The following is a 14,719-nucleotide window of genomic DNA, read 5'->3' as shown; positions in this document are numbered from 1 at the left end:
TTACTTGTTGAAACTGACAGATTTTGCTTAACATAAACACTTGTGGTTTGGGTTTTTTTCTTTTTAGTATCTTGGGTACTTTGGGGATGCAAAGACAAAATACAAACGAGTTTATGTGAAGTTTGTTGAAAATGCAAACAAAAAGGAATATGTCAGAGTATGCTCAAAAAAGCCACGAATCAAGCCTGTGCAGTCAGCAAGGTATTTTATTTCAATTTGTTTTTCATTTTGCCATATTGTTTTCGTATTAAGAACACACCTGTTGAAATAAACAGAGTTATAACTTTCAAGTGTATTAATTGTGCTTTAATATGGAAATGGAGAACTGTCTGGTTTGCTTTAAGAAATTAAATTACTGCCTTGTCTTCCTTACTCTATTCTGTTCCATAATCAATTATTTGGGAGGTGTTAGGGTTCTACATGCTGTTCCTGTGTCATCCTTTGCCCTACAAGCCTGCTAGTGTGATGATTTTAATTTTCTGTGTGTTGTTTTCTCATATCCTGTGGACTTTGCTAGCCAGGTAGTTTTTTCTGGGTTGCTTTAATGACTATTCTGTCCTGGTATACTGGAAGTACCATGCTTTCTTCACAGTCCTGTCAGATGTCCATGACAGTGCTCTTTATTCAGGAAAACACTGGAGTTTTAAGTCTAGTTTGCTATCAAAGAAAGCAGTGCCATCAGATGATCAATTTTGTGAAATAATCCCGTTTTACTAAAAGTAGCTGGGACTTGGATGCTCCTTTTTTCTTGGGCTGTGGAGGCTGTTCCAGTACCTGTTCTTGCAGTGCTCTGAGGCAACCCCCTCTTTTAACAAAACATGATTGTGATGAGCTTGTTATGCTTCTGCTGTTCTCTCAACACAGCTTTTGGCTTTTCTTTGTTTGTACTGCGTGTTGTATTTCTGGAGAAATCAGTCACATCCCACCTCTGTGTGTGTTTCACTGAGCTCATTAAGTGAGGTCTTTGAGCTTCCATTGCTCTCATCCTTCTACTATCTGTTGTCTCCATGCATTTTGGTTTGAAATCTCCATTTCTGACACATGTCTAGAATTATTCTCAGTGTTCCAGAAGATACTGGCAATGTTTCTGCTGTACATATCGCTGCTTTGCCATCCTGACAAAATTCTAAGATTGCATTCCCTGCCATGCTCTCAAAACTGTATTGTGTTATCGCTCCTAAAGTACAGAACTTTGTGTTTCTGATATTAACATTCCTGTTTGTTTCCTGTTCTGAGAGGAGGGAAGAGAATGGCGTTGTTTGGTCAAGTATTATTCCAAAAATATAGTAGTAAATAAAACGGGTACAACCTAATACCCAGTTACAGTGAAATAAGTGGATATCATCAGTGGGGAGTATATTCTGGTTAAATAAGATTATAACTATTTTATTACTGCTAAAACCTGTGTGGTAATTATATTCATTAACATTCTCCTCATAATATTGCAGAACTATTCACTGCAAACCTAGTAATAGCAACATCAAACCCCCTGATCCACCAACACCAAAACCAGCAGCAACAAAAGTCTCTTCTGTGAAACCCAAAGCTAAACAGCCAAAGGTAAAGGCTGAACCACCACCAAAGAAAAGGAAAAAGTGGAAAGAAGAATTTTCATCTTCCCAGTCTGATTCTTCACCTGAGGCCCAGAGTGAAGAAGATGGTGAGTGAGATACCATTGCTGGCACCCAGGCCCTTTTGAACTGAACAGAGAAGAGTATTATAAAATCACATTGTTTGATCTTGCACGTTTTTCTGTAAAAGCCTCAGAAAGAAAATATAAAATCCAACAGTGCCAGGCAAAATGAGTTTCTTAAAACTTTTCAGTTGCTGTTGGTGTTTAAGCAAATGTTTACAATTGAATTTATTGCAAATGTAGTTTATCTACATGAGTACGTATTTTACCACTTGCTGTCTGTGTTGGGTACAATTGTAGGAGGAGAAAACAATTTGTTTTCTGAATAAATCTTAAGAGTGAGATTCTTCATTAGTTTTCCATTGCAACTGAATGTCATGTCTAAAACAACATTCCTGAAGTGTTTGCCTGCATGCAGATGTGGGGAGAATTCAGATGCTGCTGTTCTTTTTTCAGAACCAAGGGGAAGAAGCTGTTGAGTTTTTGGCTGCTCCATTGCTTGTCTGAATGCCAGCTGTTCAAATGTAGCCTGCTGAGCAGATTTGCGATTAAGACATTGATAGAACATTGAGATTCAATGTTTGCAGGAGCTCTCCAGAAGAAAAAGGGATTTCTGAAGTTTACAGTGTTTATTATAGGGGTTACCTTTGCTAGCAGATGTACGGTGCATTTTGCAGGCTTCTATTTCCTGTGTGTTTGAAACAAAGCTGTCCATTGCTCATACTTTATTATTGCTGCATTTCTAAAGCATCCTGGTGACTTTTAAATATAGACACACCATGACTGGTGTACTGGCACACTGCCTCTGTGAGGACAACACCTTTAAAATAATTTTCAAGCAAACTTACCCAAATAACACTCTCCATATTTAAGAGCTCAAGTAACCTGGTGTGATTATGGTCATCCCTGAGGGAGTTGAACAGCCTTGCTGGCTGAATCACAGCCAAACCCTGGTGTCAGACATGGAGCCTATAAAAAGCTGCAGAAGGCTTCATGGTTCTGATGTGCATGTTAAAATTGCTGTCTATGAAAAAATAAAAGCTTCCTCACCTTAAGCATAACTGTGCCTATATCTCTTCACCTTTCCCCCCCCTTTTTTTCCCCCCTTTTTTTCCCCCCCTTTTTTTCCCCCCCATTTGTTTCCCCCCCATTTGTTTCCCCCCCATTTGTTTCCCCCCCATTTGTTTCCCCCCCATTTGTTTCCCCCCCCTTTTGTTTCCCCCCCTTTTGTTTCCCCCCCTTTTGTTTCCCCCCTTTTTTTCCCCCCCCTTTTTTTCCCCCCCCTTTTTCCCCCCCCCTTTTTTCCTCCCCCTTTTTTTCCCCCCCCCTTTTTTTTCCCCCCCTTTTTTTTCCCCCCCTTTCCCCCCCCCCCCCCCCTTTTTTTCCCCCTTTTTTTTCCCCCCCATTTTTGTGAGTTTTAAAATGAGCTGTGATTGATTAAATGGTATGTAGGCTCCTGGGTGACATTAGTACTCAGAAATTCTTTTTCCTGTTGGATGACATCAAATTTTGCAATTTTGGGAGGTCCTTGCCTTGATGTGAAAGTTAGGGCACTTAGGGTGCTTCACTTGACTGAAGTAATAAATTATTCTCTTTCTCTGAACTTTCATCTACACTAATAGGAAAATGTTTTAATTCCTTAAAATATAATCTAAATACTGATAGTTAAAAATGGAACCATTTGTGCCATATTTTGTGTCTGCCTCTGTTTTTGACTTGTAAGTAGTTTATTGCAGTAGAATGCACTGAATTTTCATCTCTCGGGATACCAGTAGGGGTCACTTGTGATTTAAGAGAGAAACCTTCAGTTTTGAAAAACACAAGTGTTTTTAGGATATTGAAGGGGGAAAAACTCATTCTATGCTGTTGACTTTTCAGAGGTTGTACCTCCAGCTCCACTTGTTACTCGTTTTTTGAATACAAGAGCTATGAAAGAGACTTTCAAGAGCTACATGGAGTTGCTTGTGAGCATTGCCTTGGATCCAGACACAATGCAGGCCTTGGAAAAGAGCAATGGTACAGTATGTTTAACACTTGTGTGTTCTTACTAGATTTTAAGGTTATTAGTCAGTAAAGCAAGTGTTCTTTTTAAAAACACCCTTTTTGTTCTTTTAAAAACAAACATAACAAAATTCGAGTTACACAACCTTAGCTGAAGAATCTACATGTTATGTGTGTATATATATATTTTTTTGTATTATCTCTTTGAACAGTCAAAGTAACTTGGAAATATCTTTGCTGCATTTGAATTTTGCTGTGAATGTCAGAATTGAGCTATTTGTTCCTACAGTTACTGTACTTCAAACCTTAGCAAAGATTTATTTAAATTTAGAGTTTCAAGTCTGTTTGCTTTCTTATGAAGAAATAGGCATATAACTATAAGTAGATATGATTCCTTCTACTATTAAAAATTCAGCTTTTAAACTCTGAAATCTTGAAATCCTTGAAAGAAAATGATATTAATGCACACTTTTTCTTTGAAGACAAAATATTTGGATTTGTTTATCCTAGTAGACTCCAGGGTGTACAAGTCAAAACTCCTATTTCTCAAAATTTAGTAAAACACATTCAAAGATAAAGGTTCCAAAAGATAAATCCTTTCATGTATTTTGTTGCGAGCTGTTGTTTTGTACTATATTCTGTTTGACTGTGTTTTAAAAAATCTTTCCTAGCCTCTCCTCTCCTGCCTCTCTTGATTTGAATGTGCATCAGTGCACACCTATCTCAAGATTGCAGACCCATGCATTATGTCAGTAGTCCCACTAAAATCAAAGTAATTGAGTTTATTTATAAAATGCCCCATACTGAGCTGTAAATTTTCATTCCTGGCCACATGCCTATGTTCAGCTGTATATTGTTCAATTCACAGTGGTTTATCAGATAACTTTTAGCAGTAAGCACTTTCCTCAATATTTTTTTTTTGTTACAAATGCCAGCAGGACCATTTCTTGTAAAATGGAATACCAAATGTCAAAACCACCTACTTGTCTTCATAAAACTGCCAGCTGTATTGCACAGAAGAGGATTATCTAGGAATTGGTGTAAAATTGTCTCTAATATTTATACTCTGTACTGCTCTGTCTGAATTTATCCTTGCAGTAAAGGAAACTCCAAGAAGAAGCAGGATTGCAGTCAGCAATTAAACTTCATACTATCTACACCAGCTTAGTGGGCTGATCAAAAAAAAAAAAAAGATTTTTCTCTCACATTTGGAATTAGATTATGTGGCAATTGCTTTATTTTTTACTTTCCACATTGTATGTTAATGGGTCAAAGTTTAGAATGAATATGAATCTCATTATTGTGTATCTCTTAATAATCAGCTGCTGTGGGTTTTTGATGTGTCTTTTAGATGAACTGCTTTTGCCTCACATGAGAAAGATTGATGGAATGCTGAATGACAACAGGAAAAGGCTGCTGTCCAAATTGCGCTTGGATCACGCTTTCAAGGTACTCTCTTTCAAATTCTAGGCTTTTAAAAGTGGTGGTTTGGGTAAATCATTGAATTCATACCATGCAGGAACAGCTTAAAACTCATTTGGAACAGCAGTTATAAATTTAGTGCTTGGATGTGGCATTTGGAGAACGTTTTGGGATGGAGGAGCTCATACTGCAAAGGTGAAGTTCTAGTTTTGCTCCCCATGCTTTCTGCTTCGTTCTCAAGCATTTTTTTCCATTAAGCTTTTCCAGTTTGCCAAACAAAATCTGTTTCCTGTCCTTCTAGAGCTTTTGGTTAAGTGACTGTATTGCCTAAAATAAAATTTTACGTGAAATAGCTATGGTGTGGAGCAGATGTCTGAACCTCTTTGAAGTAGAGAACATGATCAGAGGAGTTTAAAACCAGGACAGAGGGATGCAAGAACAACTCATTTGTGTGCTCTTTCATGTATCTTCAGCATGGAAGGTTGAGAAAAGTGTGGATAACAAGCCCATATTACAGCAGCTTTGGCGTGGTAATAAAAAATCAGGTCTGGATGTGGCCAGGGAAGAGAGAAGCCGTACCATCTCAGTAGAGAGAAGGTAAACAGGAGGATAATCTGTGCTTCCCACTGTTCCCACCCACCCTCCAAGCAACAATGCAGAGCTTGCAAGTGCAGCAAGGTGATTTTCACTCATGTAGGTTAGAAAAGATCAATTCCAGCTGTTAAACCAGCACTGCCAAGCCCACCACTAAGCCCTGCCCCAAAGTGCCACCACATCTGCTGCACGTGTTTCAGAGCCCTCCAGGGATGGGGACTCCACCACTTCCCTGGGCAGCCTGTTCTGGTACTTCATAACCTTCCTGGTGAGGCAGTTTTTGTAATATCCACTCTAAATATCCCATTTTCTCTTGTCCTGCTGCTTGGGAATAAAACATCCTTTTGTCAGTGTCTGTAATCAGACTGATGATTTGTTCTTGTAACAGTTCTGAGGCCAACAACAGTAAAACACCACCACCAAACTTGTTCTTTGCCTGACTTTCCCTGTCCCCCTTTCCTCTGAACTGTCCCACAGCACAGAGACACTTGGAGAGTGAGTGCTGTTCTTTGTACTGCTGTGAGCTCATATCTGACAACTAGGTGAGGAGGGAGATAATAACAGACTTGAAAGTTCTGCTCTTTTCCATCATGAAACCTTTTCCCCCATTCCATGTCTGGTAAATTCTGTGGGACATAAGGGGGCTTTGTTTCAGGGAGGAGACCACCATCAACCAGAGAAACAGCTACAATTCACATGATTCTTGAACTTTTTTAAAGTTTGTTATGGTGTTTTCCCAGCAGCTGAACGATTTGTACCTCCTTGAACAGAATTACTTGTGGTTTCTTCCTTACAGTAAAAAGGCCTGGGGAGGGCTGTGTCATTTCAAATGCACAGAGCCTCAAAGAGGTGGCATGTATTAACCCTCCATTTCTTGGGGTTTTTTTGTCATGGTAAGAATTTAGTGTTAATAGTTATTAATATAGATACCTCTTTTTGACCTGCCTGTGCAGAGAAGATACAAATTTGTAGCATTTCAGTTACATTCACAGTACACAAAAAGTGAGAGGTAGTCACACTGGATTTTTTTCCCAGTTTAAGGGGGAAAAGCTACTATAATTCTATGTAATACCAACATGAATTCCAACATGTAATTAAGCTGGAGTTCATAGTGAATACAATATCTTTGCTGTGTGTTCACTTAGCAGCAGATTATGTATCATATCTCTGAAGAGCAGCAGATTATGTACCATGTCTGTGAAGTTCACTTCAGACTATATTCCATCCTATCATCTGCAAGATGTTAATGGAGTTCATGGATGTCAGGAAAGGATCTGCTTGTGATGTCATCTGCAGGACAGAAAACCTTTTCTGTTTTTCTTCAGATGTAACAATGCCAACTGGTGCCATCCTTGGGTCGATGTCTTGGATAAAAATGAAATGCCTACTTGTCATCATAAGTGCTTGTGTTGGTTAGGAAAATGTGTTTGATGCTCTTTAAGATACAGAAGGTTTCTGTTCCACCTTTAATGAAATAATCAGATATTGGAGTTGAATGAGACACTGAAGAAAGCAATAGGTTAAAAGTATAATTTGTCATTCACTGATACCATTCAGTTTGAATGTTTTTACTGGTTTGCATTGATAGGCAAGGATGAATTTAATACTGGATACAGTTAATATGGAATATGTTAGCACTGTCAGTGTTTGGTAGTTTTGCCTGTAACATTTTTGTAGTTCTGACAGTTCATTGCATCATTTGAGTAATAGTTGTTACAAACAAAATTATGAAATATTATTGTTGCTTTAGTTGAAGATCAGTAAGCGAAGCACCTCAGCTGAAATGTGTAAACTTCATTTGAAAATAATGGTGTGGCATTTGGGGAACATTTTGGGATGATCATCCAAAAGATGCAGTAATCACTAGTATTTACTTCTTCATTCCAGTTCACTTTTGTCTGGTGTAGGTCAGTGATGTGGCCACAGAACTGTTCTGGTTCTTAGGAATTCTCCAGAAGTGGCCAGAGCCCCTCGACACTCCAAATCAGCCTTGAGGAAGGCAATTTCAGTGGATAGCAAAACTAAATAATTCAAACCTGTGTAAGTTGTTCCACTTTGGAAGTACTGCAAGGAAGACTGGATATGCACAGATTGGCTGGTTAAGGTTTCTGCTACCACTGTGCAGGAGATTTAATAGCTGTTTACTGAGAGGTTTGCTTAATAAAGGAAAAAATGGCTGATATAGATAAAGAGCTAATAAATTATAGGCAGGGGAGGTTGTTGTAGTCAGGTACTGTGTATTAAAAGAAAATATAAAAATGAAGTCAACTTCATATTTTAACCCAATAGTCCCAGTAAGGTCCTTAAGCTGCATTGATTCATTTTTCCATATGTGTAGTTTTTTGCCTCGTGGTGGAGTGTAATACAAAGATGTATGTTTATTTAATGTGAAACATATTGTCCAGGGTCAGATTATGTAGCATAGCAGGACTATTTCAAAGCAGCTGCTAACATAATGCTGTATTTGTTCAACAAAATTGGATTCAAATTTACTCATGCAAATAATGTAGAATTGAAGCTGACAGAAATGCAGTTCACTCTCATGAGTTAACATGTCTTCAACTTGTACTTTTTTGAACCAGCCTTCTACTTCACTGTGCATAAGCTTTTCTGCCTTACAGATCTGATGATATGCAATTAGTTTGTAATTTGCAAAATCTGGGACAAAACCTATGAAGATATTTAGGCATCCAATGCCCGCGTGCCTGACTATGCATGAAATACTTAGAGATCTTCAAGTAACTTAGCCTTAGGAATTCTTGGGTAGAAATGGAATGGAAAGCAATTCAGAAGATAAAAATTGCCCTGTGGAGCTTTTTTTCCCCCTCTCTTTCTAGTGAGAGAATCACAGATGTTAATCTGATGTACAGTGAAAGGATCTGCTGGTCTTGAAAAATTACAGTAGTCAGGAGCAGGTGGTCATCCTTTCCAAACCAGATTTGGTTGTATAATCTGATAAAGACACTTTATCAGGTCTTTGTGGAAGAATAATTTTTTTCCTAATAGGCTGCACTCTAATCTTTTCAAAGAAGGCCAATTTATCACCAATGTGGCCATTCTTGATTTTTTCCTAATCCTTTGTCTTTATGTGCTCTGTTGAAGAACGCTTTGGAAAACTTTCCTGAACTGACAGTGGTCACTCGGGATTCCAAGACAAAGTGTGGAGGGACATCTGTGTCCAAGATCAAAATGAATGGTAAAGCTTACAACAAGAAAACACTGAGGGCTTCTAAATCAACCACTAAATCAGCACAGGTGAGTGCTCACAGGGTTTGTTGCTGCCACCATCTGACTTGTGCTGTGATAAACATGTTTATATAAAACACAGCTTTACGTGTTAGCTGCTTTGTTTGGTTGATCAAAATGTAAAATCTTTGAGAGAGGTGCTTTTTCTGTCACAAGGGAATGTTAAAAACCAACATTTAAAGGAGTACATTAAATCATTATTATAACTCATGTGAAACATGGTTTGTCAGCTTTCTGGGCTGCTGGAGCAGCAACAATTTGCCTTCACCATTGCTGCTGTAGATCATAATAAATCATATTATAATAATAACATATATAATAATCATAATAACAGTTTCTTACACTTGCTGCAAAGTAAATGACACAATGACTTCTAGATCAAAAATTTAGTAAAAATAGTGTTAACCCTGTAAAATCTGAGATCAGATAACCCTTCTTAAAAATTGAGCTCTATCTTGTTCCAGTCCTCATTTTCAATGGTGGAATGAAGCTGTGTGTCTTAAATTAAAAAAAAATAAAAAACAACACGGAAAAAATTTGAGAAGCACATATTGTTTATTTCCATAGAATTCCTGGGGAACACTCTAACTAGATTTGGCTTTCTTAGCTTCATCTCCCTGCAGTAAATAGTAGCTTGACAAATGACCTGTACATATAGCTCACACTCATATTTCTGGCCAAATTAACCTAATTTTTAGGTAAGCACAAATCAGCTTTCTCAAGCACAAAGTCTATGTCTTTTGCAAGGATAGCCATCAATCTGGTAGAATAATGGTTAAACTTTGGTAGTTCTTGGAGTACTTCTTGAGAAGGGTGTGTCTTACCCATTTTGGGTTTGCAGTGCATTCAGGATGACTGAAAACATTCTCACACCTGGTTTTGATAAAACAACATGGGAAGTGGAGATAGGAGATAATTAAGATATAAGGGGAATCACAGTTTGCCAGGTATGTCACAATCATGATTTGAATGAAGCACTCAATTTCTGAATTGCTGAAAAAAATTGTTTACAGAAGATAATGTCTGTCATGTCTCCTGGTAAATAACATGAATTTGCCTAAAATAATTGTTCTTTTTGCAGGAGTTTACAGTAGATCCAGAAAAAATACAGTTGTATTCTTTGTATCACTCACTCCATCATTACAAATATCACATATATCTAACATGTAAAGAAGAGGTAGGTATTGCTCTCATTCTTTGCATTCACTGAGGGAATTGAGTCCAGCTTGAGAGGTTGTTCTGTCATTCTTGGTAAATGAGAAAACAACTATTTTGTTCTCTCCTATTTTAATTAATTTTTTGTGGCAAGCAAAGGCTTCACTGACCACATGGGTTGGCCCTAATGGGAGCTGCTGCTTAGAACATTCAGATGTGAGGCTTGCAAGGTTTGTGGGATTCCCTGAAGTGTTCTTCAGTGTTATCCAAAATAAACAAAACAAATGTTGACAGTGTATTTAACTCCTTGGATCTAAAAGGGATTTTTTTGGTCTTAGAATGCTGTGCCTTTCTTTCTTCTGCAAATCCTTGCTGGAAATATTTCAGGTAGTAGAAATACAAGAGTTGAGCTCTGGCTTAGTTGTTAAGAAATGCATTTTGGGGGGCATTACCCTTGTTTTTAAAACTCAAAGATTTTCTGGCAGAGAAGGTTTATATTTAACTGCAGAATTTTATAAAAATGAAAATTCTCCAATTCTGGCAGCCTAATGTGTGTGTGCATCTCTCTCCCCCTCCTTCTCTTTTTTGAATAGATTTCTTCTGTTCAGAAGACAAGTGCAGATCTAGGCCAGGAGGAGATCGTGCAGCTGTGCATGAAAAACATAAAATGGGTGGAGGATCTTTTTGAAAAGTTTGGTGAACTCTTGAATCGTGTCCAGCAGAAATGCTCCTAACAGAAATGTGTCCCAAATCCCACATTTTTCTATGGCACTAACCTGATGGAACAGAAAGCTCAGAGAGAGGCTCTGATTTCTTTCACAATGCCAGACTGCATTCTTGTTCATAGCCATTTTTTTTTCTCTTTATGGAACTCTGTGCCTTGGCTCGTGCTAAGGAAAAGTGATGCTGCCAAGGAAATCAGTCCTTTGGAGATGGAACTAAACATAAACCTAACCACATTTTTAACCTGAAGAGTTATTTTTGATTTTGTAAACTATTGGATAACTTAGTTTTATTTCCAGAAATGTTTTTGACAAGTGATGAAGCATGCACTACATATACTTTTTTTTTCTTTTTTATTGCTCAACAGATAACAACACTTAAACTACTACAGATTTTTCCATCCCTGACTAAGTGAGAGAAAAGTCAGCGTTGGGGTGAACTAATTTATACATGTCTGGCCACCAAATTTAGAGTTTTGTACATTTTGTGAACAGAGCTGGAGTGACATCAGTTTCTGCATACGTATATTGCCATCATAAAATCCAGAAATTTCATTATGCTTTATGGACTCCTTTTACTATTGTCATGTTTGGGAGACCGAACATGGAGTTGGTGCAATCCTATGACTGCTTTTGTGTCAAATTATATTGTAATGAAAGACAATGACCTTAACTATTTTCCCTGTTTTGAAGAAAAAAATATTTTCCTTTATACTGTGGTTTTTTTTTTCTTTTGGAAAAAAAAAATCAATTGTACATTTTATCTCACTAATAGTTGTATTTTTCACAGAGGAAATATTGTGGTTAAAATTGTTACATGTATCTTTGTAATACACTTTCCATTGTTTTCAGTAAATCCTATTCATTTATATGTTGATTTTATATTGTAAACTATGTATCTCGAGGTAACCCTTTTGTTTATACAGGTTTGCTTCAGTGTTAACCAGAATAATGCATAATGCATACTAGACTAGTTTTGCTTTAAGTGTAGTTGTGTTAGACACTGCAATTATTTTCTGGTATGTGAAAATAAATTTCTTACTAAACTAGCACTTGATTAACTGAGAGTTTAAATGAAGAGCTACTACACTTTATCTTGGTCAACAAAGATTGTTGATTGAAAATAGACTATATGCAGTGTTAAACACAGCTTACATAATTGTTTGTAGAACTGGCAGTTGCAGAGCTGTTCTCTTTTTGGTGCCTTTCAAGTCTTCAGACATCTTTGTAGCTTTTCTCCCCCCTCCAGGTTGTTAACACTTAGTAGTGCCACTAGTCACACTCAGACAATGAATGTAATGGGCTCTGATCAGGAGAACATTTTCTTTGAGTTTGCCAATAGAATGCCTTACTGAGTCATTCAGAATGGAGATGTACTCTACTGGCGTCCTAAAAAAAAAGTCATGTTGGTCTTTTTTCAGAAAATGTCAAAAAACCCCTTCATTCCTTTATCCTTTTACTGCCACTTAGTGCCTTAATTTCAGCCAAGAGAGCAGGGTTCACTATTCATTGGCCAAATGAAGTAATGTTCATTGCCATGTGACCTTTCCCCCATGTTTTGATCCTATTTAGTTGTTAAATATTCATTAGACCGTAGAACTATAAAGAGTTTAATGAATAGATGTGAAAATGAAATTATTTGATCTTGAGTAAGCAAATAGAGGTTTGAATAATAAAGTATGTACAGAATTTTAGCTGGTTAGATTTAGAACCTTGTAGGACGTTTACTGTATTTCCAAAGCTTTTCATCCTTACAAAGCAATAATTCTCCTTTACAATTTGTGTGCAGACTGCTATGAACAGAAATGGGTGCATGCCCTTGCCTTTTTTCAAGCCCCTTCCTGGTGGTTTTGCTTTAAAAAGGGAGGTCACTGTCGTGTTAATGACACATTGTGCTACTGCTGTGTCTGCAGTTATCAAGGAGAGGAGGTGGGTTTGGGGTTAGGCAGAATGTGCAGATTGTTAGAGCAATCATGGAGCTAATTAATTCCCACGGTGCAGAGAGGGGTAGCTGTGGGATTAAGGAATTTCTGTGGTTTCAGTCCTGTGAGTTCAGAGAGTGAAACCCAACCAGCAGAGTTAGCAGCCTTGGCAGCAATCAGGCAAAATGATTTTAATGTAAATGTGCACACTGGAGTAGAAACGTGCCTGGTACACTCCTCAATCACCAGTGGGCATTCCCAAATTTCCATCCCTTACTGGGATGGCTGGCAGTGCCTGCAGGTTGATGACAGGGAGTTACTTGCCCAGGCAGAGTTCCGTGGTCACGTTACAGTTTGGAAATTCCTAGTCTGTGGTTTTAAAAATCATGAGGATACAGACTGAGGGAAGAATGGAATCAGCTCCTTGATGGTGTAGTAAAGAGCTGGTCAGGCTTTGTCTCTCTCACACCCCTTCCTAGTGCAGCAGAGAGTTGAGAGGGTTCTCTGTGCTTTCTAGAAGATTACCACTACTGTGTACTTAGTCTGGATTTTCTAATCTCGAAGTAGCTTTAGAAAGCTGCTTTCAGTCCTTAGAACGTAAAAAAAAAAATAAATGAGAGGCTTTTGGAGTAGCTTGTCTCTGTTTAAAAAGGAAGTAATTTTAGCAACAACCATTTAAAATAAAAGGGAGGTGGGGGGCCAGGATGCTCTGCACTGCCATAGAAAGTGACCTGGCTTATTTTTGGCTGTTTTGTTCCCAAGGCCAGTTAAACAAGCACTGTGCCTGTAGAAGACAGGAAAAACTTGTCTTGAATAAAATTACCTGCCCCAGACTATTAAAGATTAATATAATGGAGCTTCCATCTTTGTCTTGGGGTGCAGAAATGGTGGCTAGATTGTTAATTTACCAAACCAGAATAAGTAAAACCAGAAACTCTTGAGTGTGTTGAAGGGTCATAAATCAAAGCAAAGCTTTGTTAGTAGGATTGAACAGGTTTTTTTATACTGAAGCAAACTTAATGAAAAAGTCAATGTACAAATTACTCTTTTTTGCACAAATCCTTTGTTTTGTCGCATTTTAGATAATGAAGTCTGCACCCACACCTCAGATTTTTTCCCCTTGGAGTAACAGTGAGGTCTTCATCCCTTAATATGACAGTGGAAATTGAGCACTGATTTGACTGCAAGAGAAGATGCACTGGGAAGGAACAAAGCCCTCCTTAGACTATGAATCAGCAGAACGGGAAAGAAACCAATTGCATAATCAGTTATTTGGCTTTTAATTCCTCTATTCTATCCTTTAGTGTGGCATCCCAATTTACACTGGGTTTGGTTTTATTCAAATACAGCATTGCCCTTAAAGGCAGGTTTGCTTTGAGATGCTACTCCCAAAGTTTTGCTAGCAAAAAATCAGACACAAATTGGATTGAGAAATTATTTCTGAAAACAGCTAAGGACTTAAGGGTCTTGGAGGTTCTGTGGCATGTAATGTATTCATATATTGTCAAAATGAAATACTACTTTTTAAAAAGTCAGATCTTACAGGCTGTCTTCCAAGTAAATGATTCCCATAGGAAATATATTTTAAATATTATTTAAATATTTACTACTATTTAAAACAATTTTAAAGCAGGAAAGCTAATACTATGGTCACAAAATGTCAGTGTGTCACCAACCATTTCTTATTTTGTTGCCAGCACTTGACATTTGGTCTCTCTTTACCCTATTATGAACCTGTGCATTCCACGGTGCACATTCTGCCATATTTTATTATTTAAGCTAATATTAACATGTCATTGGTAATAAATGCATGTTTTTCTGCATATCTGTTCTACATATGGCAAAAATGAAGCTAGGGCTAATTAAGAGACACTATGCATTCTTAGTCCAGATTTTCAGGTGGTCCATAATACAATGTATGGAAATGTGAAAAAGGACAGTTTTGTACCATTCATGATGTTATTAACTAAACCCATTAAAGTGAAAACACCTTTTAAACAAAAACCTTACAATGCTTAGTCATT

The 14,719-nt window shown here is 37.6% G+C and overlaps 1 protein-coding gene across 1 annotated transcript in view; it reads left to right on the top strand.

Annotated features, from left to right (window-relative positions):
• Positions 1 to 14,664, top strand: part of QSER1 (glutamine and serine rich 1) — a 44,123-nt gene extending 29,459 nt beyond the window's left edge. Inside the window, exons 7-13 of the mRNA XM_054283682.1 lie at positions 68 to 201; positions 1,449 to 1,660; positions 3,512 to 3,649; positions 4,986 to 5,083; positions 8,753 to 8,905; positions 9,978 to 10,073; positions 10,645 to 14,664. Coding sequence (XP_054139657.1) covers positions 68 to 201; positions 1,449 to 1,660; positions 3,512 to 3,649; positions 4,986 to 5,083; positions 8,753 to 8,905; positions 9,978 to 10,073; positions 10,645 to 10,785 — 972 coding nt within the window. The 3' untranslated portion in view covers positions 10,786 to 14,664. The remainder of the gene's footprint in view (positions 1 to 67; positions 202 to 1,448; positions 1,661 to 3,511; positions 3,650 to 4,985; positions 5,084 to 8,752; positions 8,906 to 9,977; positions 10,074 to 10,644) is intronic.
• Positions 14,665 to 14,719: the final 55 nt, after the last annotated feature.

The sequence above is a fragment of the Melozone crissalis genome, unplaced genomic scaffold, assembly GCF_028551555.1.
Source record: "Melozone crissalis strain CALT ecotype California unplaced genomic scaffold, PUWL_Pcris_2 ptg000038l_1, whole genome shotgun sequence".
NCBI classification, from domain to species: Eukaryota; Metazoa; Chordata; class Aves; order Passeriformes; family Passerellidae; genus Melozone; species Melozone crissalis.
This window is presented reverse-complemented; position numbering and strand designations above follow the sequence as displayed.